A 27,460-nucleotide genomic window follows, 5' to 3' on the forward strand; every position below is an offset into this window, starting at 1 on the left:
CAAGATTCCATCAAAATCCTAGAGAAGAACACAGGCAACACCCTTTTTGAACTCGGCCATAGTAACTTCTTGCAAGATACATCCACGAAGACAAAAGAAACAAAAGCAAAAATGAACTATTGGGACTTCATCAAGATAAGAAGCTTTTGCACAGCAAAGGATACAGTCAACAAAACTAAAAGACAACCTACAGAATGGGAGAAGATATTTGCAAATGACCTATCAGATAAAGGGCTAGTTTCCAAGATCTATAAAGAACTTATTAAACTCAACACCAAAGAAACAAACAATCCAATCATGAAATGGGCAAAAGACATGAACAGAAATCTCACAGAGGAAGACATAGACATGGCCAACATGCATATGAGAAAATGCTCTGCATCACTTGCCATCAGGGAAATACAAATCAAAACTACAATGAGATACCACCTCACACCAGTGAGAATGGGGAAAATTAACAAGGCAGGAAACAACAAATGTTGGAGAGGATGCGGAGAAAAGGGAACCCTCTTACACTGTTGGTGGGAATGTGAACTGGTGCAGCCACTCTGGAAAACTGTGTGGAGGTTCCTCAAACAGTTAAAAATATACCTGCCCTACGACCCAGCAATTGCACTGTTGGGGATTTACCCCAAAGATACAAATGCAATGAAACGCCGGGACACCTGCACCCCGATGTTTCTAGCAGCAATGGCCACGATAGCCAAACTGTGGAAGGAGCCTCGGTGTCCAACGAAAGATGAATGGATAAAGAAGATGTGGTTTATGTATACAATGGAATATTACTCAGCTATTAGAAATGACAAATACCCACCATTTGCTTCAACGTGGATGGAACTGGAGGGTATTATGCTGAGTGAAGTAAGTCAGTCGGAGAAGGACAAACATTATATGTTCTCATTCATTTGGGGAATATAAATAATAGTGAAAGGGAAAATAAGGGAAGGGAGAAGAAATGTGTGGGAAATATCAGAAAGGGAGACAGAACGTAAAGACTGCTAACTCTGGGAAACGAACTAGGGGTGGTAGAAGGGGAGGAGGGCGGGGGGTGGGAGTGAATGGGTGACGGGCACTGGGTGTTATTCTGTATGTTAGTAAATTGAACACCAATAAAAAAAAAACAAAACAAAACAAAAAAAAAACAAAACAAAAAACAAAACAAAAAAAATAAATAAATAAATAAATAAATAAAATCTTTAAAAAAAAAAAAAAAAAAAAAAAACGAAAACAAAAAACTTCCTGAAGCTCTGGACCCTTTAAGAGAGAAAACTTACAAATTATTCCTTTTTATTTAATTTTTTTTAAGTTTTATTTATTAACCTTTACACCCATCGTGGGGCTTACACACAACCCCAAGATCAAGAGCTGCACGCTCTTCCAACTGAGCCAGCCAGGCACTCCTAAATGGCTCCTTTTTAGAGTTGAGAAGTGAATAACGAGTATAACCCCATTCCCTGAAAATTACCGTTTTCAATTTAGAGACCCCAAATCTCAGCAATCCCCAAAGTCCCAGACACCCTTATAGATCCGCTCATCAGAACATTTATTAGTGTTAACTAGTATTCAGGGCTCCCTTGGTGTTGAGTGTATGTGGGAACCTCGGGAGTCACACACATAAAGTGGCTGCCCACACCCCTTTTCCCTACTCCCAGCTTCTTCCCCTAAAAAGAGTAGAGGCTGATTCCAACCCATTCAGCCCTATATCTTAGTTCCTTGGAATGACCTTCAGATTTCTTCAGCCCTTAATGAATTCTTCCTCTCCTAACCTCCATAATATGCAGTGCTCTTAGCTTCAGGTCAGCATTTAACAACTTCATGGTGTTGCTGTTCTCAAGGCAATGGTTTCGATTTACCAATTAGGCAATTAACTTGAAATCATGGAGGGTGTGCTCTCTGTATTTTGGATTCCCTGCCATAAAAAAATGATATCAGATCCTGATGAGGTGCGTGATAAATAGTTGTTAGGTGATTAAAGCCTCTCACCAACTCTTGAAAATGTTTGCCAGCATGCTAATTTTCAGTAATGCGCTATGAATTAGAGGACAGCCATAGGACTGTGCAGAAGACTCTAGTCTTCCCCTGGCCAAACACAGGTAGTCTTCCCTGTAAAGGAAAAGCAGCTTGTGAGGTGCCTGTACCTGAAATCCCTTCTTGTCATGCATGAGACACAATGCTCCACCTTACCCTAATGTTCTGGGGCTCCTTGTGTAAGCAGTGCCCTACCCCTGGAGCTTCCGCTCAATCTGAGCCCAACAAAACTTTCTAGTTAAGCCTGTTGGGGTTGAACACAGTCACATCACTTTCACTTTCAGGCCTCAATCAAAAGCTTTAGTCATTTACTTTTACCAACTTTTCTCTTTGCCACCTTTATTTGCTGTCCCAAACCTGTCCCATGATACTTGGTGCTCTGGAGCTCCTACTATCATGTGATATACTTCACACCAGGTGTCTTATTTAGACCCATGGAATTAGAAACATCTAACATATCATATCCATTCTGAGTGCAAGAGCAACTTCAAGAAAACCCAACCCTTCAAACAGACCCCATACTGCTGTGTTATAATTCTCATTAGCAGTTGCTTTATTCATTCTTTTTTTCCTTTTTTTAAATTCATTTACCCACCAAGTATTATAAAGTGCCTACTATATTTTAGACACTGGACTGCCTGGTGAATAGTCAGTATGATCCCCATCCTCAGAAAGCTTGTGGTTTTGTGGAGGAGATAACATTTTAAAGAATATATTCTTTAAAGGAAAAGAACAGTGTTCTGAGAGTGTAATGTAGGTGGTGATGGTGGGGATATGTAATTTAGATGGGGCAGTGATTAAAGATGGGCTGTCTAGAAAGTGACATTTTAACCTAGAATTCATTCACCCAAAGTCCACAGGGAAAAAAAAGGGGGGAATCAATCAGCTTTGTAACTATATGATCCATTAATAGGTGATACCAACCACCCATACCCTCTGGTTGCATGAATAAATTATTCTTGCCAGGTTCAGTTATTCCTTGACAGCTGAAGGAACTCATGTCCTGTCAGCATGTTTATATATTTCAAATAGTTTCATCAAAGAGAAGAGTAAAGAGTAAGTAATTGTAGATGCTATGGGATCGTTATGTCAAGTTCATTTTACTGTTTTACTTTTGTACGTTTGAAAATTTCCATAATAAAATGTTTTAAATGTCAGTCTCTTTATTGTGATTTAGTATTTCTCTATTCTATTTGTGAAATAGTTCACAAATATTTCTCTGTGTTATGGAAAGAAATCCCAGTCATCTCTCACTGGTAGCTGCTCTGGCAACAGGTATAAAAATCTATCGTTTGGGGTGCCTGGGTGGTTCAGTCAGTTAAGCATCTGCCTTCAGTTCTGGTCATAATCTTGGGGTCCTGGGATCGATCCCCAATTGGGGTCCCTGCTCAGTGGTGAGTCTGCTTCCCTCTTTCTCTTTGCCCCTCTCTCCCAATCATGCTCTCTCTCTCGAATTAATAAAATCATTTAAAACATTTTTTTAATCTGTTCTTTGTCAGAGTAGAAAAAAATAAAGACTTGAATTTTGAAGTATGAGAAGAGAAACTCCAGTATCTACCTTGAGTTCACACTATTTCAGTTCAATAAACAATTTCAGAGACCAGGAAGGTGAGTGCCAGATAGACATTACCATCTTCGTTATCACTGGGCAATGAACTGCGCAGGCACTTAAGAAAGAATTCAACTCCTACCTGCGATTCTGGTAACGCAGAAGATAGAACTCTCTTTTGGGACAAAGTATGTTTTCCAACCTTCTCCCTGATACACAAACATAAATACTCCCAAAGAGAAGCCTGGATCAATAGACAGCAAATTAAACCACTTAGCCTGGAAGTAGTGGTCTTGATAGAACAAGACTCTTGGGAAAACTCTTGGAAGTTTCCATTCTAGAATCTTCCCATCTATATGAATTGTAAGAGTGAAGCATAATCCAAAGTATTTTACTTCCTAAAAGAGGGCCTGTTTTCAAATGGCTTTTTGAATCCACGTAAGAAGAAAACCCAAGTAGACGCAAAGGGAAGAAGGCAGGTTCCAGCATCAGATTGCTTCCTAGCTTGACAGGATTTCACTGAAACCAGAGAAATGCAGTGGCCACCTGGTGTCCCAGTTTGCACATCTATCAAATGACAATAATATAGGTAATTATGGGGATTAAATAAGATAATGCATAGGAAGTACTTAGTACAGTAGCTAATACATTGGAAGTACTCAATAAACGGGGTTTGGCTTTTGGAAAATTATTTGATTATTTACACATCTTTATATGCCAGCTACATTTTAGCAATCCAGACAAGCCCAGTCACCATTCAATATAAATCCCTTGTACAGGGAAAAGATTTTTTTTCCAAACACAAATATAAACTCATTTTATTATGCTTTTGAAATAAGAAAATATTAGCATAAATATCTGATTTATTAGTAGAATCACAATCTGGAAAAAAGGCCCAATGGTACAATGTATCTATAGAAGTTAGTTTCTTTGCTTTTCTAGTCAATTTCAAAGTAGAGTTTACAGTGATAAAAAGTAATATTTAGATGTAGAATCATTGCACCATAATTTTATTCTTGATCCCACAGAACATCATTTCCACAAATCCCTCCCTTTTGAAATAAACAGTATAGGCACATGGAACCTTAACAGTAAAATCTTGTGGAGTTGACAACAGTAGACTCTAAGATCTACATTTCCCTTGCTGGTTTTCTAAAAATGCTGCTCCAAAAGGGAAAATAAGATATAAATTTATGCATGTATAAAGTAAAAATATCTGAAATATCTTATACAAATTTTTTAAAGCTCTGGTTTCTATACTCATTTTTCATGAATACTTATAATACTTTTAGAGAAATTATATTGCAGAGCTGGATAAACAAAATTTTACTGTGATCACTAGGAAAAATATATATATAAGAATATTTATAACTATATTTTAAAAAATCCTTAGGCTTGAAGATTCAAGAAATGACATTTAGTGTAAAGTGCTGTTCCAAACACACGTAAGTTCATTGTAACTGACTTTTTACAGATATTTCCCAAATATTGTTTTTAAATTGAAAATGACAAAGTAAATGGGTTCAAAAGGAAAGTCTAAGTAAAAGATAACAGGCAACATTCAAATTTATCTTTGGAAAACAACTATGAAATATTACAGCTTTTTTCCCATTCAATCAAGTCAGCATTTCATTCTGAAAGCAATATATTAATATGTAATTTTATGAAATAATCCAGTGATAGGCAAAAACTCTTGTTGAACATGCTTAGCCCACCTAGGATCTTCCTCAGTGCTGGCAGGGAATTTGTGAAGCCTCTTCAGGGACAAATGATTTCTTTGGGGTTCAGATTTTAAATTTTTCAACAATTAAAATCCCCTTCCAATTGTGCAACTTGCTCCTCATTTACAGGTATATTATGATTTGGGGATTCAGCACTATCCTCTGTGGATATAAAATGGCTGACGACTGAAGGATCTGGCCTTTCCCTTCTTTCCCACATCCTCCCTCTGAAAAGTCAGAGATTATCCCAAACTATGGGAAAACAGAGTACCTAAGAATGAGTTAACTATTCCAATCCAATGAGTGAAGGTATGTGAAAGAGTTCTATGAACTGTAAAGTATCACTTTACAAGGCCACTGCCTTCTCAAACTTCTCTTCCCTCTCCCCTGACCAAAGCTCTAATTAAGGAGTACTGTGATGCTGAGCTTAACCCCTGAAGTCTTCTCATTCAACTGAAGAGGCCCATCAAGTTTCTAATGATTCTCGATAAGGAGATAAAGGGCTGTGGACATTGGAACAAGCAAGCATTAGCACAGGGAAAAGGAATCTCACCTTTAGACTATCTCTAGAACAATATTTTTCAGGCTAACCTCCCAAGGTCTGTTTTGGGTAATGATGAACCTAAATGTCTGATCTGAAAAGAAAACTCTCATCAGAGACCTGCTGATCCAAGAATTCAATTCCTGCCCAGTTGGAATACTGCCCACATTTTTCAGTTCCTAGCAGGAATGTGTGCGCAATTCAAATAAAAGCTTTGTTTCTAAAGAAAAAAAGGGGAAACGTTGGTGTTCACATTTCAGGTAGGATTTAGAAATAACCTTGTGATTTTGTGGTGTGTTCTGTTAAATTCAGTATTATATGTGATAGTAACAGAGGTGAGTGCCTGGTCAGAAGTCAGGGCTCAGTCATAGGAAGAAAGCTTGTGGTGGAGGTGGAAGGTGAAGATGCCAAACCTTCCTCATAATGGGGTCTCTCACTAGGGCTTTAGACAGGGTTGTTGAAGAATGCTTTAGATTCTTCAAAAGGCAGTGATTAATACAGACCCTTTTCTCCATAAAGTAAAGCATAAAGTAAGCAAACCTCCATGTCATTGTTTCTGTTTACATTCTGAGGGAGTAAGATGGAGGCACAGAGAGTTTGCGACAAAGCTTCCCAAGTCTGCCTTTGTCATATTTTGAAATTACCCCTAATACAGCTAATTATAGCAGCTACATCCTAACATTCCCCATGGAGTGATGCTCATTGCTTGAAAGATAGGAGTTCAATTGTGAGTACAAATGCTAAATGAGGAAACTCTGAACCACTCCAACTTGCTTTGTGATTTGCTATTTTCCCCTATAAACATGTTAATAAAACAGTAATAATAATTTCCTTGGAAGGCAATGCTTCTGCCAAAGTTAAATGCTTCAGAGACATGTACAATCTAGTGGTCCCACCTCTCTCAGCCCTGAAGATTCCCAGGCTCAAGGCCATTGGTCATGTGGGGTTGTAACCGACAGAGCTAGAGCCACAGACTGCTCATCTTTGTGATCTAACTCTCTTGCTACAGAATAAGCCACCGATCCATTGGTCCAGAGCTGCAGCTTCGGATCAGATTCTTTGGCAAGGAACCGCAGCTGGGTTTTTTTCATCTTCTTTACAAGTCTAGCAAAGCCAAGCAACACAGAACTAAATATCATTGAAAATCCACAGAGAAGAAATGCTGCAGTGTAGCTGCCAGTTGTATCGACAAGCCATCCTGTAACAAGCAACAGCAAAATTACATTGTTGAGTTGAAAATCCAGTTGTTTACCTACTCCCAAATCTAATAATTTCTAAGGGTAATGACGATAGATTGCTATCATCACCGTTATAATTTTGACACAAAAAGCATATCTAAAAATATTGTGCAGCAATTGAAAAGTGCATTGTTTTCTAGGAAACTCCTAAAATGTACTGTTTTTCTGTAAAGTACTTGGAAGAGTGTCTCATTCTCAATAATCACACAATATATATTATTTTTAATATGGTAGAAAGGATAAAAATGGTGTCACTCAAAATATTGATGTTGAGATCATCTATGTCTGCTGAGAGAATATAATAGTACTGAACGTTAGTAATATTCCCAGTACCCACATACTGTCTATCATGAGTAACATAACATGCCTTTGGATGAAGCCAAATCCAAATTTTCCATTAGATCCAGTCATTGTACCCTATGCAGTTTGAAAATCAGAACTTTGGGCCATTGTAGAAGTTGTCAATGCAAACTTCATCAGGTATCATTCTACAATCATGGCTTTTTTTTCCTCTTTATTTCTTCTTGCAACAAATGAATCTCAATATCATATACCCTGATACTCCTCAAAATTTTTTCCAGCTCTAAATTTTGAGGAGTATCAGGGTATATGCTAAGAAAATATGGGCCATAATGATCAGAGAATCAATGGAGTCAAATTAGACCTCGGCAGGCAAGTATTTTGTGATTAAAAAGTTTTTTTAAAAAACTCCTTTAAATTGGGGTGCCTGGGTGGCTCAGTTGGCTGAACATCAAATTCTTGGTTTCAGCTCAGGTTATGATCTCAGGATCATGGGGTCAAGTCCTATACTGGGCTCCACACTCAGTAAGGAGTATGCTTGAAGATTCTCTCTCTTCCTCCCACCCCCATCTTTTTCTAAAATAAATAAAATAAATCTTCTAAAAAGTTCCTCTAAACTTAAATCCACTGTAAAAGTATATGATTTTTCCTTTCACCCACTTCAACTCATTAATTAAAAATGGTATGTAGAAGTTGTTATAAGCCTCACAAAGTTTCTTGCAATCCAAACTATTCTCAAATATTTTAGTTACTGTGTGATTTACTTATGTACTTCTGTAGCACCAAACAGAAATGATTGAGTAGAGAATTGTCATTTTAAAGGTGATTAAATAAGAGAAGTATTACAGTAAGAACTTAAACCCTAATCCTCTGATACCTGGCAACGAGTATGATGTCTGATTTGCCAAATGAAGGCCATGGATGAAAAAAGATCTAGGAATCCCAATTCCATAATGCACTGTAACTTTTTAACAGAATTACACTGCTCCTAAAGGTTGGTAAACACAAAAATTGGCTATTGAGGGAGGATGTGGGGACATTTCGGGGGCGTTTCCTAAACGCATAGTCCTATATCACAGAATTTAAACTGACCAGGATTTTTAATCTGTAGCCATTAAGCAGTTTCCCTTAGTTTGCTGATTTAGCAATCATTGAGGTTTGAAAATAATTCTAAATTGTTTATTCATAATAGCAGCTAAAGCAGAAATCCTGCCTTCTTCAAAAATTCCCTTCCTTTCTTCTAAGCAAATGGCTCATTTCTTTTTTGCCTGTCTTCAGGGATCTTCACTCTCTTGGCTTTAGTTCAGGCAGGTAATAATCAGAACCAATTATCCTCAATCTTTTTTTTCAAGATTTTAGTTATTTATTCATGAGAGACATAGAGAGAGAGAGAGAGGCAGAGACAGAGGCAGAGGGAAAAGCAGGCTCCCTGTAGGGAGCCCAATGCGGGACTCGAACCTGGGACTCTGGGGTCACGCCCTGAGCTGATGGGAGACGCTCAACCACTGAGCCACCCAGGTGTCGCCAGTTATTCTTAGTCTTTAGTGTGCATGAGCATCACAAGAAAGCTCGTTGAGAATATAGATTCCTGGAAAGATTCAGATCACAATGGAGGATCAAGGAATCTGTATTTTGTAACAAGGGCTTCAGGAGATTCTGAGGTGGTGGGTGGGTGGGCGGTCCTATGACTTCATTTTGAGAGACACTGGTCTGGACCACATACCCTACCAAGGAAGGAGGGACTTTGACCTGTTTGCTGCTCTAGTAGCGCCAAAAGCAATGCTAGTGTACACAAGCAATAAATATTTGTCAAGTTACTTGTTTAACCACACTAAATTTCGACAGCATTTGACAGTTTACAAAACATTCTAGATGCTCTTTATCTGATGATCTCCAAAACTCTAAATCTAAATCTGGCCTCCCTCTAAAGCTCAGATTTCATCCTCACACAGCAATGTTGGACATTTTATTGGGTATTTCAGATTTCTGAATCTCTCTAAACTTTTAATTCATTATTTTTTCTGGCAAAGCCACTTTTTCTAACTTCCTTCTTGCTTTCAACCATGCCATTCTTTTCTAGCTTATCTTTGAGTTTTCCCCTCCTTCACCCTCACATGCTAAATTCAGTTGATATTTGTTTCCAAAACTTCCTCCTCACCCCCAGAGCTCACTTTCATTTTTGCTGCCATGGCCCTAGTTCAGGACTTTATCAATTTGCTTCTGAACCATTAGAATGGAATCCTAACTGCTTCTCCCCTAAAGCACCAGATCGATTGCTAGGTCACGTTTTCTAAAATAGACTCTTTACCCTATTACCCCTTTGCACAAAAACTATAATATTATCCATAGTCTCTGAAGAATATAGGGACTTTTTAGCTCCTTTGGCTGGCACTCAAGACACGCTATGACAGAGTCACTTACCATTTCAGCCTCACTGCCCACTATCCCCAAGTGGGACCCTGTACTCCCTCTAGATTTCCCCCTGAATGTGCCTAACTTATTTATAAATCTGAACAGCTGCTCCATTCCGTTGCTCCCATCATTAGTGTGGAATGGAATCAGGACCTTAATTTTGGATTTCTTCTTTCCAAGTAGGTTAAGGTCCCCACTCAATTGGAAGAAAATTATCCCAACTTAACTTCCAATCATCACTGTCTATGTGTGAGTTCACTGTTTTTTCACATCAGTATAGCAAAGAGAAGAGGTGCTTGGGGGATCTCTCTGGAAACTTACCTGCAATAGGTGGACTCACCAAGTATGGCACTGCATGAAGGAAGTATACTACACCAAGTGCTGATGACAAAGAAGTGGTCCCTACTATTTCTGCAGTCACTACTGGGATCAGAGTCACGTAGGCACCATCAAAGTAGCCAAAGGTACAAGAGAAAGGCACGAGCAGGGGAAGACTTTGAAGCATTGGGAGGCAGAGATAGCAGAGCCCATCTAGTCCCACGGCAAAGAGGTAGCAGACATACTGGTAATTCTTCAGGCACCTGTAGATTTGAAGATCAAGAATGAGTGCTGTATGCACAGGTTCTATCAAAGAGTTTTAGAACCATGGCCATGCAGCAGTAAGCACTGCAGTTATTCATAGAGAATAACTTCCCATGGTGTGTTATCTATGTTGTCTGCTTATCTTTCTTTTGGTATATGAAAACACAATTCATCTTCCCAGGAAACATGGTGTGGCAGAAAATAATATATGCTCTGAAGTTAGAAAGATGGAAGTTTGAATCCAGTTCTATCACCTGCTAACTGCTTAACCCTAATCTCAATTTCTTTAGCTATAAAATGGGAAGTTTATCTATCTCATAGGGTTACCCTGAGGATAGTTGTAAAATAACATGTAGAGTATCAGGAGACTAATATTTTCTAGCATTCTATCATATTAGATGCTTTCATATAGGACCTCCACTAGTATCTGGCACATTATATATGCTCAAAAACCCAAGTTACAAGGTAGAAGCTAGAATATGAAGACATTAAAATGATTTGCCAGGGATTATGAAGGTCTTGTACTAGGACTAAGTCTTATTTTGACCCTTCCCAGTGGCACTTGCATTCCACTTTTCCTCTATATCTCCAAACTCATGACTGATACCAAATGGCATTGATACCATCACTATTTCAAAGACTCAGTAAAATATCAGCACTGTTAAAAAATAACTAAAAGCACAACACATCACTATTTCAAAGACTCAGCAAATATCAGTAGTTAGTACTTTACAAACATTTTTTTCAACCCACTGTCCCCTTTGGGCCTCACAGAATGCTAAGAGGTTAATAGAAAAATATTGCACTGGCCTGTTTTATAGATGATGACCCCTGAAGATCTGAGAGTTAGTGATTTTCCTTAGGTCACAGGGATAATAAGGGACAGAGCCAGCACAAGAATTTAGGTCTTGAACATCTCCAACTAGAGATACCTCTATCAAACCTACACTGGGCTGTTGTTGAGTTGATTGTCAAGATAGATACCTCTGCTCTCCCCTCTTTTCCTTAACCATTACATTTTTTGGAATGAATTTTAAATATTATATTCATAGCACTGGAGAATGGCAGTTGAACCCTGATTAATTACCAAAGACATAATATGTGAGAAGCCACAGGATGATTGCTCTCCCAGGTCATAGCTCAAGTGTGAAGAGTCCATCATTGATGAGAAGATGAGTACCTCGCTCTCTTCAATTCTAACAGATAAGCATTAGCTGAAGAAACTACTTGGCAGATTTCTGACAACTCTGATTTCTAAGCCTAAAATGATAATGAAATAAGTATTTGCTATTTGTATTGACAAACAGAAATATGTGCCTATAGATTATATATAGTTATTGCATCTGATCTTCCTGCCTGGACTGAATTCTGCTCCTCTCTCCATCGCCAGACAGTCTCTGAGGTCGTTAAAAAATAACTAAAAGCACAACACCCAGCCTGAACACTGACTTGACTTGGCATGGAAATAAATCTGTCACCAGGACTTGTAGTTAACACAGGTTTCTACAACTTAGACCCACTCACTATCCTAAACCATCTAGAACAGAGGCCAGCAAACTATGGCCAAATCCAGCCCACCACCTGTTTTTGCACTATCTGTGCACTAAGAATGTTTTTCTACTTTCAAGTCATTGGTTAAAGAAATCAAAAGAACATTATGTTGATATGTAAAAATTATATGAGAAATTAAGATTTCAGTATCCATAAGTCCACTGGCACATGGCCATTTGTTCCCATATTGTCTACAGCTGGTTTGCGCTGCAACAGCAGAGTTGAATAATTGTGATCATATGACCCACAGAGCCAAAAATGTTTACTAGCTATCCCTTTTTAGGAAAAGTTTGCCAACCTCTCACTAGAAAAACCAGCAATTGAATTGAAAACAGGATTCAGACACAGGTTTTCTACAGGGTAAGAGGACGAGGGGAAATCAAAACTCAAAAGTCCCCTGGTAGGGAACCAAGTGTGGTTTCAATGACTTTTACCTTCTGTCAGTTAGCCATCCAAATGTGATATTGCCAACAATGTCAATCACCCCAAGTATGGACATAAGGAAAGCAGCTTGCTGGTGACTCACTCCGACACTCAGAGCATAAGGTACCAAGTACACGAAGAGAGGACTGCAGCCGTAAGCCATAAACAGAACAGAGATGGCCTAACACGACAAAGTCTGACATCAGTAAAAAACTGTATTCCTGCTGCAAAGAGCAACAAAGGCAGGTCTGCCCCCATTTTTTAGTCCAAGTGGAGCAGAGAGATACTCGCTTAAAGTCTTGTTTCTCTGTTCTACAGACGTGATTCTGCTCTGGAGTTGTCTGGTCTTCTTTCAGAGTAATAGGCCGCATCAAGGCACCGCAAACACAGAGATTCAAAACGAAGCCCCCAAGAATGAGTAATGCTCCCCGCCAGGAAAACTGTTCAATAAGGAGTTGAACCACAGGAGCCAATATGAAGGTGCCAATGCCACTTCCCGACATGGCAATCCCATAAGCGAGAGCTTTCCGTCTGCTGAAATACTTGCCAACCATGGCAATAGCTGGAGAGTAACACAGCGCAAATCCAAGACCTAAAGAGAGAGAGAGGTCTATGAGTGCTACCATCAACAGCCAATGAAAGAAAACCTCTCAGAATACATTTATTTGGATAAAGGAGAATCTGGCCTTTTGTCAAAGCCTTTTAAAACTATTTCCTCACCAAGCTGAAGCTGTCTTCCCCACCGGTCACCCAGTTTGGAGAGTACAGTATATGTATGACTTTCCCCTTGGGAAGAAAATCTTAAAAAATAGGACTTCTTAAAATGAAATGTAGAACTTAGAAACTATTACACAAACTGAATTTGAATTAACAAGAAAATCAGGATAATGCTGACCTAACCAACTTATTCTCCCCATTAACACTCTTTTTATCATAAATTATCCAGAGAATTACCTCAACTCTTCACTGCCCATGAAAACACAACTCTGCGGGCACCTGGGTGGCTCAGTGGTTGAGCACCTGCCTTTGGCTCGGCGGGTGATTCTGGGGTCCTGGGATTGAGTCCCCCATCAGGCTCCCCAGGGGGAGCCTGCTTCTCCCTCTGCCTATGTCTATGCCTCTCTCTGTGTTTCTCATGAATAAATAAATAAAATCTTTAAAAAAAAAAAAAAGAGGAAAAGAAAGAAAACAGAACTCGGATAATCTGGACCACCCTGGAATTTGGATTTAAATAGCATACATGATCCCATGAAAGTTCCAGAGCAATTTCACATAATTGGGAAACTTTATGTCAACTTTATATGTGAACATATAACCTGAAAATATTTCTTAAAGTCAGCAGAAAGCCTCTTAAAAATTTTCAGCTCTTATTCCTGTTAAGTCAAGAAAATCTGAAGGGTGTAAAACCTGGAATTCATGGCATCTAAATGGAAAAACAGAACCACCATCAGCTCCTGTTTCCATCTGTACTGCAGGGTGACCAATGATCCTGATTTGCCTGGACTGATGGGTTTCCCGGATGTGAGATTTTCGGTGCTAAGACCAGGATGCTCCTCGGGAAACTGAAATGACTAGACACCCTAGCAGGTGGGCCCTTTGGGTGACATAGGACAGATACCTTTTTTTTTTTTTTTTTTTTTTTAGCTGACAGAGCTAGATTTATAAAATCACTATGAGATTATGTCCTTTATTGGCCAGATCATGCTAACCCTATGCACAGTACCCAGACTATGAGTGCTACTACACATCCCTCTGAGTGATGGGGCAAATTGCCACTCCAGTGCTACCAACCAATCCCACCTTGATGCTAAGTAGCCTCCTTAGGTGTGATTTATGGAATGTACATAGGTGACTTCTCTTCCTACAGGGTTCCCTATAATTCTCTAAAGTATACTTCCATAACATTGAGAGAGAATGTATAATATAAGAATATTCACAATAAGGGGCTTTTTTTAAAAATTAAACTCCCATTTACTAGACAATGATCTTCACTATAAAGCAGGGGCAACTCAGGTTGACCACAGGCAGTATTTTTATGTCTTAGCAAAGATGTTGGGAGAAAGATCACTGCTGAAAATTTATGTTATGCTGGCTAATATCTCATTGCTTCTGATACAGAATCGCAGCCATACACTATTGCCAGAGGGGAGGCCAGCAGTTACTTCTATCATATGGCTGAATTCAAGTGGTGATACATTTTCATTACAGTAGTACAATCAATTGCATTTCTAGCTCTTTTAACTGATAGGTAGGTGGGCAGAAGAGAGATCAGCTAAATTATGCATCTAACAAGATGAATATTTTATGGATTATGGTTCTGTTGATGTGCTTGACAATACCTGAATGGGGAGGGGTGAGACAAAGTGGTACAAAGTGCCCTTACCTGTTAGAACTCCCAGAGTGAGGTAGAGATGCTTCAGACTGGTGGCAAATGAGCCCAGGATGAGACCAGTAGATGCAAGCAAGCCACCCAGCATGATTCCCACTTGACAGGATAAATGGTTACTGACAACACTCCCAAGTGGAGCTTCAAAAACAATAATAAATAGGTTCAACAGAAAAGCCTTGATGGCACTGTGAAAAGGCTCTGGTGTTGTATTGGCTAAGCCAAGAATGATGGACCTTTATAGCATCAAGCCCATCCTACTCATTCTACAGATTTGGAAACTGAAGAGAGAGGAAACGACTTGTCCCTGGTCACACAGAGAACCTGTAGCAAAGCTAGACATAGGGTCGAGTCTGCTGACTTGCATTTCAGTAGCCCTTCCACTTCTCCATTCTATCATCTCAGGGCTTTATATGTTTCATATAGTATTAATCATGTACCATTAGCAATAATTATGACCATTAGCTGGTGAGGAAGAAAATGAGCAACACCGTGTGGCCAGCAGCATTAGGCAGGAAAGGCCAGGAAAAGCCCACAGACAAATTTCACAATCTGGTACTGTTTTCAGGCTCTAGGAAACCCTGTGGATGAGAAATCAAAACAAACGCTTCACGTCCATGGTGACATTTTGGTGGGCCTCACTCTATTTGTGTCAGAATTGTGCCGACTTCCAGGTTATAGAGTATCAAATAAAGTGGAAAGTGACTGAGGAGAAATTGAAGTTTGGGGGAATATGACATGTCCAGGATCACCAAGAAGTACAGCTCAGGGCACCCGACACCAAGTGCAGGGTCATTTCACCCTTTTAACTCTGTCTCCTTGGGCCTCCCAGACTGATGGCTAGGGAGATGGGTGGGGAAAGCATGTGGATTCTTTCTATGGAACAACTCATACTGATCCCAGTACTCCTAGTAACAAGATCAGAAGAGCAAGTTCTCTGGGTATTTGTGGAGTATAACTTCATATTGATCAGGCTGCACCTGGGGCCTGATTCAAAAATGTATGTGATACTTGCTATCAGGGAAATACACATGAAAACCACAATGAGATACCACCTCACACCAGTGAGAATGGGGAAAATTAACAAGGCAGGAAACAACAAATGTGGGAGAGGATGTGGAGAAAGGGGAACCCTCTTGCACTGTTGGTGGGAATGTGAACTGGTGCAGCCACTCTGGAAAACTGTGTGGAGGTTCCTCAAAGAGTTAAAAATAGACCTGCCCTATGACCCAGCAATTGCACTGTTGGGGATTTACCCCAAAGATACAGATGCAGTGAAACGCCGGGACACTTGCACCCCGATGTTGATAGCAGTAACGTCCACAATAGCCAAACTGATGGACATTTTTGATGCCCATCGAAAGATGAATGGATAAAGAAGATGTGGTCTATGTATACAATGGAATATTCCTCAGCCATTAGAAACGACGAATACCCACCATTTGCTTAGACATGGAAAGAACTGAAAGGTATTATGCTGAGTGAAGTAAGTCAATTGGAGAAGGACAAACATTATATGGTTTCACTTATATGAGGAATATATAAAATAGTGAAAGGGATTATAGGGGAAAGGAGAGAAAATGAGTGGGAAAAAAATCAGAGGGGGTGATAGAACATGAGAGACTCCTAACTCTGGGAAACGAACAAGGGGTAGTGGAAAGGGAGGTGGGTGGGGGGATTAGGTGACTGGGTGATGGGCACTGAAGGGCCACGTAACAGGCTGAGCACTGAGTGTTATACTATATGTTGGCAAATCAAACTCCAATAAAAAAAAATAAACGAAACAAAAACAAAACCAAAAATGTACGTGATGGAACCAGTCATCAGCTTGATGTCTCCTGTCTAGTTAAAACAGTGGCTGGCTGTATATACAACCTCTCAAACACAGGAAGGAGCAAACCTCCTGAGAATATATCTAATTCTCCAGGCTGCTGCTATGGCTATCAGCAAGTGAGAAAATTTCGACCAAACTCAGTGAAAAATGTTTACTTCTCTGTTTATCATAGGGCACAATGCCCCTAGTGAGTGTCCTATATATGACTCTGCAGCCTCTTGTCCATCTCCTGAACTTAACTAATGTTGCCAGGTGAGCGAGCAAGTGGGCGCATGGTAATTAGATACAGCAGGCCTGAAGTCCTTGCATGGCCTCAAGTCTTTGAATTTAAAAATGCAACATCTAACATGACCCTGCTTTATCACACAGTCACCGTGATCATGTTGGTCACCGAAGGCCATTTATTCCTCTTCTGGGGATTACAAATATTCTCCAGAAGGTAACAGTGAGGGAAATGAGTCACCTGTGTCCTCTGAGAAAGATAAACATGGCTCACTCAGCATGCTCATACAAAGGCTGTGACTAATAATGTGACCCTGAAAACAAAGTGATTGTCTTATTGGTTTTAAAAAAATAGATTAGTGAACATGAAGCTATTTTTGATCCCATAAGACCTTCCAGTGTTATCAGGAGACAGAGTCAACTCAGCCTTCTCATGAAACTCGCTAAAACTGCTTTCAAATTCCTCCCAACAAAGGAAATACATTTCAGCACAATTCAATTGATTCCTGAGTATGTACATTTTTTTCTAAAAATAATATGAATCAGTATCTAGAATAAAGTTAGTTGAGGTTATTTACAAGTTATTGAATAATATGGTACTTCGCTTTTGCCACCAAAACATGGCTTGAAGAGATAAGTAGTTTTTTTTTTAATACTAAGGATTCATCTAAAAAAATAATTAAATGGAAATAAATAATTAAATAAAATCCAAACAGATCATTTCAATTTGACCAAATCTCAGAAACTCTCTAAGATATTAGTAACTTCAGTTTAAAATGTTCAAAAAGAAAAAAAAAAAGTTCAAAAAGAAAAATCTCAAGGTTAGTTTTTCTCAATTATATGATGGATTGAGAGATTCCACAAATTTTGAGAATACTCTATATACTTTGTACCCTTGGGGTTCTTTGAATGAAATTATAGCCATGGTGAGTGTGCTTATCTCATGACTACACTCTCCTATCCTTCCCTCATACTTTTTCTAAGAATGAAGATTTATGCATGAAAAATGAAATCCATGAGCCAAATTTTGAACCTCTGGGAAGGGAACAGAGTGAAAACAAGACTTGAGATGTGATGCACATATTGTTGGCACTTGTTTAAGGAGATTGTATAGAAATGGCTCAGAGTGCTATCCAATGACTGCTTACATGCCTGGAGAATGAGGCGACCATAGCATTTAAAAGAGAGAAGCCCTGCATGTACTGTATGGTTACCTGTTTCCCAAATCAGGAGGAGTCCTGTGATGCCCAGCATCCTATCTCATTATGGGAGAACCAAATAATATGTATCTTTTTCAGAGTATTAACTACCTATTCCACCTGCCCTCAGCCAACATCATTAATTCCAAGAGCATATCTGGTTGGGTTTGGCTGAAAGTAGGATTGGTCTTTTCTTCTTACATAGTCTTAGCCAATTTTTAGCAAAGATCTGCTCTTCAGAAAAAAATGGATAAACAAAAGCAGTAGAAGACCATTGTTGTGTATAGTTCAAGATTATCCAGTAACTATTTATCCCTGGTAAGTAATACTCACCACAGAGCATGGTCACACAATCTACAATGGAATGGATCCAAGCTGTTTGTGCATAATCCTGAGTGAAGTACGACTGGAACTCCACAAAAAAAATTGAAATACATCTGAAAAATACAGTGCAAGCATTTTATTATTATTATTATTATTATTATTATTATTATTATTATTATTATTTGAATGAATGAACATGGATCTAAACCACAGCTTGAAATTCTGGTTCAGCTGTTTGAATCTCCATAGGCTTTAACTGGTTTTCAGGGGTACATTGTTGGACCATAGTAAGTGGGATGTCAGAAGCTATTGGGCCATTTAAAGGATAAAACAAATATTTATCCACTGGAAGGGCTGCTGAAGCCAAGTGGGTATGAGGATGACTGCTGTAGGGAAGGTTTTATGGAAAAGATGGCAGGTCAGAAACATGAGTTCATATTTATTTTAATATTTCACTAACATCTGTAACTTCTAAGAGGTTGTTACACCAATTAAAATTTGACAATTAAGATACATCACCAGGCAATTTCAGTTCCAGGTTTTAAAAAGGTAATAATCAAATGATGATAATAATAGCAATAGTAGATACACATGAAAGGATATATTCTGGAGAACTATTTATAACAGCCAAATATCATAATGAATCTGTTTACCCATCAATAAGGAGCCTGGATAAATACATTTTGAATTATCAATAAAATATTTTTAGGTGTTAAAAAGGATGATTTGATATATATTTATTAATTTGAGAATAAATCCACAATGCAATGTTAAGTAAAAAAGTAAGTTACAAAGTACTTTATATAATAAGGCTTGTTTTGATTTAAAAAAAAACAACCCAGAGTTCATATAAATAGAAAAATGCCAAAGTATATAAATTGAAAATACTTGAATGGTGAGATTATAAATGATCGAGAGAGAGAGAGAGAGAGAAATAGAGAAGAGAAACTTTATGTTGAAAATTGTTAATTACTTAGGGAAAAAAGACCTAAGTGATTCACGAGCAATAGTTTGTATCACTGTACAATTTGAAATGAACATCATACAGATTAGCAAGTTTCCTAACTCAGGGCAGGAGCTTTCAGTACTCCGGGACAGCAAGAGTGAATCAGGCCCTGATGGGGATGAGACAGGAGGTTGTCAGTGTCTTTCCAGAGGGCTACAGTCTGACTCATGCTTCCGCAGCCCATGGTAACCTGCTATTTCACTCCTCCCCTCTCCAGTTGCTGCTGGATATGAAGGTGGGTGATGCAGAAAAAGAAAAAGGAAGAGAATCAGGTATAACCAGAGTGATTATGTTAGGCAAGTCTAGCTTTACCAGCATGCATCCTCTGCAACTGCCCAGAATTTGGTACTCAGAAGCACAGAATTTCAGCTGTCACACAGTCTTAAAATTCCTAACAATTTTATCTTTGAATTTGTCTTTTGTAAGTGAAGTCGAAAGGAACAATGGGGCACGCACACAAGCAGAGGAGACACACATACAATGTGCTTCGATTCTTTGCCTTTCCCTTGACAGATGTAGTATTAGAGACACAAACTCTGGTAGACTCACAATGTGTGGGAGTCTGGTAAGATGCAGAGTGAGCACAAGGTAAGCTACATCTACAACTGAGCAAGTATGGAGGTAGAGAGGCCATGCTTTTTTCAAACCAAAATTTACTTCAAATACAGAAAGAAGGTAATGGTGTTCTAAGGAACACAAAGAACTGAGGATGCTGGTGACCCTTTGTGCGCCTCCCTCAATCCATCCCTGTATGTGGGCGGGCGCCCCTGGCAGGGTGTGCTCCTGCTATTGGGGGAGGTGGCCACCTGTGGGGGAGGGAGCCCATGGACGCTGACAGCTGCAGGTCCTCTGCTGATGGATCCACCATGGCTGAGCCTGAGTGACACTCCACTGTGTTCACCACAGTCTTGCTCTTGTTCCCCGCACTGAGCACCCTAGGTAATTCTCTCTGTCACAGGATATGAAAAGTGGCACTTCTGCATCCACTGATTTAAGAAGCCAGACAACATACTGCACTAGATCTGATGCTAGATTAATCATTGTATCAGAGTTTGAAGTACCGCAACACAGTCATAGGTAATGTTATGGAGAACAGTGACATAAACTACTGGGCTGATGATATGAATTTCTTTTTTTTTAATATTTTATTTATTTATTCAGGAGAGACACAGAGAAAGAGGCAGAGATAGGCAGAGAGAGAAGGAGGCTCCATCCAGGAAGCCTGATGTGGGACTCGATCCCCGGACTCCAGGATCATGCCCTGGGCTGAAGGCGGCGCTAAACTGCTGAGCCACCCGGGCGTCCCATGAATTTGAATTTAATTAAAATATTGCAGAGCTTTTTTAAAAGCATGAATTAACTGCAACAGCCTTAAGCTAGTTTTAATTCAGTGCAACAGCAACAAAAAAACCTCTGTGATGTTTCTTAGTATCTTTTGGTAAAAGACGTATTTGAGGGAGAAAGTGTTTGCACAACTGGAGGGAGAGAGCAGAGGGAGAGGGAAAGAATCTCAAACAGACTGCTGAGTGCAGAGCCTGATGTGCAGAGCCTGATGTGGGGGTTGTTTCCATGACCCTGAAATCATGACCTGATCCAAAAATCAAGTCAGACGCTTAACTGACTGAGTCACCCAGGAGCCCCATGTTTCTTAACATCTCAAAGATTGTTTGACCATCATTAAAAAGTCTATTATTTTCTCCTAATCACAAGGCCTTCAATTTAAGAGAAAAATAACTTCTTGGATACAGCCTCATTTTTTAAAAAAATATTTTATTTATTTATCTAGAGAGAGGAAGAGAGATAGCATGTGTGTGAGCTGGGGAAGAGGCAGAGAGAGAGAGAGAGAGAGAGAGAATCCCAAGCAGACTCTGTTCAGAGCATAGAGCCCGACACAGGACTCAATTCCACAACCCCAACATCATGACCTGAGCCAAAATCAAGAGTTGGAAGCTCAACCAACTGAGCCACTCTGGCACCCCTTGGATTTAGCCTCATTATCAAAATAGTTAAGTTATCCTTAGCCCAGGTTTCTCAACCCAAGTACTACTAACATTTTGGTCATGTTGTCCTGTGCATCATACAATGTTTAGCACCATCCCTGGCCTCTACCCTAAATGTCTCCCAACATTGCCAAGTGCCCCTTGAAGACCAAAATCAGCCTGGTTGAGAGTCTAATCTATGGTCAAATTTTACTTATTCTACCTTATACCTATCTCCCAAATGCCTCCACATCTCTGCATTCCCCTTATCATTCATAATTCATGCCAATGCCTCTCCCCTGGACTACAGCCCAAACCCTCCTAACTGTTCTCCCCAAACTCACACGGTTGCCTTGGCTACATTTTACATACAATGGTCAGAGTAACTTTACTAGGACGTGAAATGTATCCTGATACTTCAAACCTTTTAACACAACTTCTGAGACCTACATGACTGGCCCTTCTCAGTGTGTACCCCCGACCCCTGTCCCCTACCCCGAAATGCATTCTGCACTTCACACCGATGGAACTGCTTTCCATTACTCTCAACACACCACCCGTACTGTTTCACACCTCTGAACATCAAAGATTTTTCTTCCTTTCTAGGATTCTCTCTCAGCTTGCCTCATCCTTTTATTCTCAAGATAACAGTCAACTCCTCCAGGAAGGCTTTCCCTAACTACCTGAATCTGGGTTTGACACCTCTCTTAAATGTTTACATGACATGCAGGACACTTAACCACATTACAGGCTTATAGCAATTCCCTTCGCCTTTGTGTGTACTCTCCACCAGACTGTTGCCCTGTGACAGCAAAGGCCATATCTGTCTTATCTTGCACTTAATCCCAAATATCTAGTACACTACCTTTCATGTAGTGGGTGCTCATTAAATATTGTCCAAGGTTCAAGGTATTGAAGGAAGAAGTGATTAGCATGAGTAAAGAAGTGATTGGAAGCTGAGGAAGCAAGGCTGAGTAGCAGCTTCAAGGACATATATGAAGGAAAGGAAAGACGAAGACCAGATGATAGCTACCCAGGAACGTGTAGCTAGACAAGGTACAGTAGAGATATGAAGAATCTGAGTGCATATGCTGACAGACGAATTCGTAGGAGGGAAATGCAGAAGCCTAAGAAAAAACGGTCCCAGATGATGATAAGACATTTTGGGATTGTAAATCATAGTCCCTCTCATCACTAAATCATTCTGAAGGATTTAATATTTGTACGACTATGTTTGTCTCTGTGACTTTTTGTTTTCTTGCTTTATGGTTTTGTTTTCTGCTTGATGGTTTTCTTAACTGACTTGACTAGTGATATCAGTCAAGCTTTAGGTATGTAAAATTCAAAAATAACACCGGACATTCTTATCTAAACATGTGAGTCAGTGTGCCAGAGGTAGTTTAATAACCACACGTATGCTTCTGATTGGCTGTGACTTTCATAAAATATGGGAAGAATAGGGGCACCTGGGTGACTCAGTCTGTTAAGCGTCTGCTTTCGGCTCAGGTCATTTTCCCAGGGTCCTGGGATCGAGCCCCTCAGGCTCCCTGCTCATTGAGGAGCTTGCTTCTCCCTCTCCCTCTCTCTGCCACTCCCCCTGCTTGTTCTCCATCTCTCTCTGTCAAATAAATAAACAAATAAAATCTTTTTTAAAAAACAGGAAGAATATTGTATCACTTATTTATTCTCAAAAGGGAAAAGTACTTTTCAAATGGTAAAGTTTAATGATTTATGGTTTCTAAACATAGGCTTGACCTTAAAGAAAACAAATGTTATTGGGAACACATGTGCTTCTCACTCCAGAAGTAATTTTTACTGTACTTTGGAAAATTTGTGCATCTGATATGTCAGGAAAGCTGGGTCCTGATCTCTGAGGCTCACACTGAGTAAGAATTTTGATAAAGCTTTATCTTTCAGGGTCTCAATTTCCTCATTTACGAAATAAGCAGTTTGATAAACACAACTAGATCTGTCGTAAGGTATTAGAAATCAGCTGCAGTAGCAAACAACTCCTACATCCTTCAATGGTTGATAGGCTCTATTCTGAAGAATGAGGAAACAAAGTATCACCCAAGTGTCATCTGGTGTGAAATAATATTCTCAAAGATACATTCTCTCAAGGGGACAAAGTGCCTACTATCTCCACCTTATCACTCTGCTATAAAACTCTTCTTTGGCTTCTGTAGAGCTGGATATTGACAACATCTGGTATTTGGTTAAGACTTCCTTCTGGTTGATGAAGTTATCCACTACATCAATGCAGGAAGTGATTCACTAGACAGTGCAGCCTAGTAGTAAAAAGAACTACTACTCACTAACTGTGTGAGTTTGTTTTATTTTTGGTTTTTGCAGCTCTTTAATTTTTTATTAAAGTAAATGTGGATTATTTGTATAATTTTCTTCTAATTTTTACTTAAATTTTACTTAGTTAACGTACAGTGCAATGTTGGTTTCAGGATAACAACGTGACTTTGGATATATCATTCAACCTCTGTTGTTTCAAGGATTAAATGACTTAATGAATGAAAAGTGCTTGCAACAATGTTAACCAGCACAGAGCAAGTACTCAGCTAACATTAGCTATCATTTATAGGAATTCAGCTGTTGTTAAAAGAGCTCCTCAATTTCACAGGACTTAGACATCTACTGCAATTAACTTAATTTGGATCCAGAAGACGTTGAGAGAAAAATAGGTCTCATAGCTGGAGGTTTTCCTTGAACATTTAAATCAACTACTGCTTTTCAAGTCAACCGCAACTCAAGCTGTCAGTTTACAAATAGAATGTCATGTAATTTCACAATGAAATATGATTCTTAAAATAGAGAATGTGTTTGCTAATAAGGTTATCTTGAAGGAAAAAAAATAATCAATACACATTAACAAACAGAGGGAAAATAAATAAGAATGATGGCTTTAATAGCCTGGGGAACTTTAAGCTTTACATAAATTTTACATGTAAGGCAGTATCACTAGTTACAAGGCAGGAGCTGAAATACGATTTTAAAGTGGCCTAGGTCATGATTGTAGCATTATCTGTAAAGCAAAAACCAGGGAACAAAAGTCCTTCAATAAAAATATGTTAAATTATGTATGCATCCTTGTGATGGAATTTTAAGCAGTTATTTTTCAGTGAGGTAGAACTGTATGTGTTGGTATAGAAGTATTTCCAAGAGATATTACTTAGCAAAAAAAAGTTCAAAACACTGTGTATAATATGAAAAGAATATGCTTTATATATGGATATAAAGTTCTTGAAATTTTTCTGTACAGGCCCAAAGAAACTATGAACAAGGTTAACTTTTTTTTTTAGAGAGATTTTATTTATTTATTCATAACAGATACAGAGAGAGAGAAGCAGAGACACAGGCAGAGGGAGGAGTAGGCTCCATGCAGGGGGCCCAACGTGGGACCTGATCCCCGGTCCCCAGGATCACACCCTGGGCTGAAGGCGGTGCTAAACCCCTGGGCCACCGGGGCTGCCCAACAAGGTTAACTTTGGGCAGTAAAACTGGCATTCAGAAAGTAAGGGAAAAAAGACTATTATATGCATCTCTGTTGTCCAAATTTTTTACCATCTGCATATATGGTTTAATTTTTTTTTAAGATTTATTCATTTATTTTAGAAAGAGGGAGAGTGAGAAAGAGAAAGCCCAGGGAGAAGAAGAGGAAGGGCGAGAGGGACAAGCAAACTCCCTGCTGAGCTTAGAGCCTGATGTGGGGCTCCATCCCAAGATCCCAAGATCATGACCTGAACTGAAGTCAGACATTTAACCAACTGAGCCACCCAGGCCCCACGCCCCCATATGGTTTAATTTTTAAGTATACAGTTTAAATGGGAGAAAAAGACTTAACTGACCCTCTGCCTTGACAAATCATCCTTCCGGTGGCTTTCCTTGGCCCTATCTCCAGTCCTCTTGGCTGCTGCCTGTTCATGACATTGAGTTCCAATGCTGGCTGTCTCTTCACACTTTTCTCCTCTAAGCTTAATTCTGCTTAGCTATGCCCCTCTCAGCCTCTCCCATTAACCTCTGATAATAAATAGGTCTTTTCTACCAGCCGCAACCCTCTTCCAGTTCCCGGCTAAACTTTTAGCTCTTCAGGAATGGGGGCTGCCCACCGTTACCACAGAGCAAGTAGCAGATGAAGTGCATGGACCTGATGCAGCTGGAAACATCTCTCTCCATTTCTTCCTGGCCAAATTCTACCCATTCTTCAAGTCTTCACTCCAGGGACAACTTCTCTAGAAAGCCTGCCCTGAACTTCCAAGGTCAGAATGAACCCCTCTCTCACCAGTGTTATTTTACACTCTGTTTTTACCTGATGTATATTTAGAACATTTTGATTTGTATTTCAGTGGTTTGTGCCTGAGCCCACTGGGTGGTGTGCCAACATCTGTGTTTGGGGAAGCACCTAGATAGAGCCTTGTCCTCAATGAATGCATTGTTATGTAGTAGTGGACCTGATTTCTGTTAAGTTGACGTTGATAACTTAAGGGGACAACCTAAAATATATATATGCAAGACCTTCAGCCTTTGGTGACAGTCATGGGTTCCACTGGCAAATCCACTGTGACTGAGAAAAAACTGAGATTCAGTGTCCTGCCAAACAAGACAAGCCACACAAGATGCTAAATGGCATTAAAGAGCAACAATATATCAGTGTCCTTGATATAAATCCTCCATTTTCTACAGACACCTTACCCCAAGTTATTTTCACAGTTCCAGAGGGCAGCACTCAAAGAATCCACATCTCCCAACCTTAATGTGTAGTTGTTTGTACACAAATTGGGGTAACAATTCTTATGACTGGTTACCAACAGGATGAGGAGAGGAGAGACCCTCTGTAAAAATAATTTAGAAGCAACTGTCCCCTGGCACCATGACTTCTCATCACTGACAGGACAACCCTATGGATATTAGGAAGTAGCCTACCTTAAGACAATGATTCCATCACCAAGGCAATTTTTCTAAAAACCTATGTTTAGAAGGACTATGCTATCCTAGAGGATAAGGTGCAAAGTATCCGATGGGACAAGGAACTGGCCACAGAGCTTCCTCAAAGTGCCTACATCTTGGAGCAGAGGCAAAGACTGAAGGCAAAGATCGAAGCAAAGTCACTTCTCACAATGAAAAGGCAATAAGAGAGGACACGTGTATGTGGAAGATCAGGCCAAAGTATGGGGCATGTATGAGAAATAACAGGATAGGAAAGTGCCTGACTTGTGTTGGAAGGAGTCAATGGATCATGTGTGCATGTGCAATGGCAAATACACAAGAAATAATAATTTAAAAAAAAGATTAGCAATCCAGTCCAGTTTTGTCCCACCAGATCAAAACTGTAGGTAAATCATTTAACCTTTCTGAGCACCAGTGTCCTAATCTATTACATGGGGGTAAATAAGCCTATTCTGCCTAAACTGAGTCATGAAGACTCTACTACCCAAAATATATCAACCTGAGCCCTCCTTATAAAGCCCTAAACTCACTTCCAGAACTTTCCCATCATGGAAATGATGGAAGCTTACACATGTAAGAACCAAGAGATTCCTTTTTAACATTATGACTCCCCACATCCAGCACACAAGATCCATGATACAGATAGAAGAAAAAAATCAGAACAAGTTAGCCGGGGAAGATGGCAGATGACAAGGATTCTCCACCCAAGCTTAAGGACCTGGCATTTCTCAAGAACCATCTGGAATGCCTGCAGCAGCGTGTGAGAGAAGAAGTCAGCAGTGGTATGAGCCAGGATGGCTTGCTCTTGTCTTCCCCATTCCTCAAGGACTTCTTAGCCGGCTATGTGGTGGCCAAACTGAGGGCATCAGCAGTATTGGGCTTTGCTGTGGGTACCTTCACTGGCATCTACGCGGCTCAGGCATATGCCATGCCCAGTGTGGAGAAGACATTGAGGGACTATCTTCGGTCATTGCGAAAGGGGCCTGACTAGCTCTGGATCCCATGGGGGAGAAAGGATGAACACCTCTGGCCCGCAGGTAGAGGCCTTTCAACCACAGACACCGTATTTGCTTCCCAACCTATCACCCTTTTGCTACCTCCAACTTCCCCACAGCCTTCATCCTTGCTTTCCTTCCTACAGAGGGTAAACAGTGGCTTATCAGCCAGCAGTTTGGATGCCCTTCCTTAACCCCATGGGACTGACCCCAA

At 39.8% G+C, this 27,460-nt stretch overlaps 2 protein-coding genes across 2 annotated transcripts in view; one reads left to right on the plus strand and one right to left on the minus strand.

Moving 5' to 3' along the window:
* Positions 1-4,364: 4,364 nt before the first annotated feature.
* SLC16A12 (solute carrier family 16 member 12) overlaps positions 4,365-27,460 on the minus strand; it is a 79,443-nt gene continuing 56,347 nt past the window's right edge. Inside the window, 6 exon segments of the mRNA XM_035708047.2 lie at positions 4,365-7,037; positions 10,111-10,370; positions 12,357-12,526; positions 12,528-12,937; positions 14,729-14,872; positions 18,320-18,423. Coding sequence (XP_035563940.1) covers positions 6,763-7,037; positions 10,111-10,370; positions 12,357-12,526; positions 12,528-12,937; positions 14,729-14,872; positions 18,320-18,423 — 1,363 coding nt within the window. The 3' untranslated portion in view covers positions 4,365-6,762.
* LOC125753935 (SLC35A4 upstream open reading frame protein-like) lies at positions 26,916-27,315 on the plus strand. The gene has a single exon (XM_049103515.1). It carries the CDS (start codon positions 26,931-26,933, stop codon positions 27,240-27,242), a length of 312 nt encoding a protein of 103 aa, XP_048959472.1. The 5' UTR covers positions 26,916-26,930; the 3' UTR covers positions 27,243-27,315.

This window comes from Canis lupus, chromosome 28 (genome assembly GCF_003254725.2).
Source record: "Canis lupus dingo isolate Sandy chromosome 28, ASM325472v2, whole genome shotgun sequence".
Lineage (NCBI taxonomy): Eukaryota > Metazoa > Chordata > Mammalia > Carnivora > Canidae > Canis > Canis lupus.

Excerpts from the sequence above, each read along its gene's own strand:
- LOC125753935 (XM_049103515.1), top strand. The coding sequence starts at position 26,931 with ATGGCAGATGACAAGGATTCTCCACCCAAGCTTAAGGACCTGGCATTT.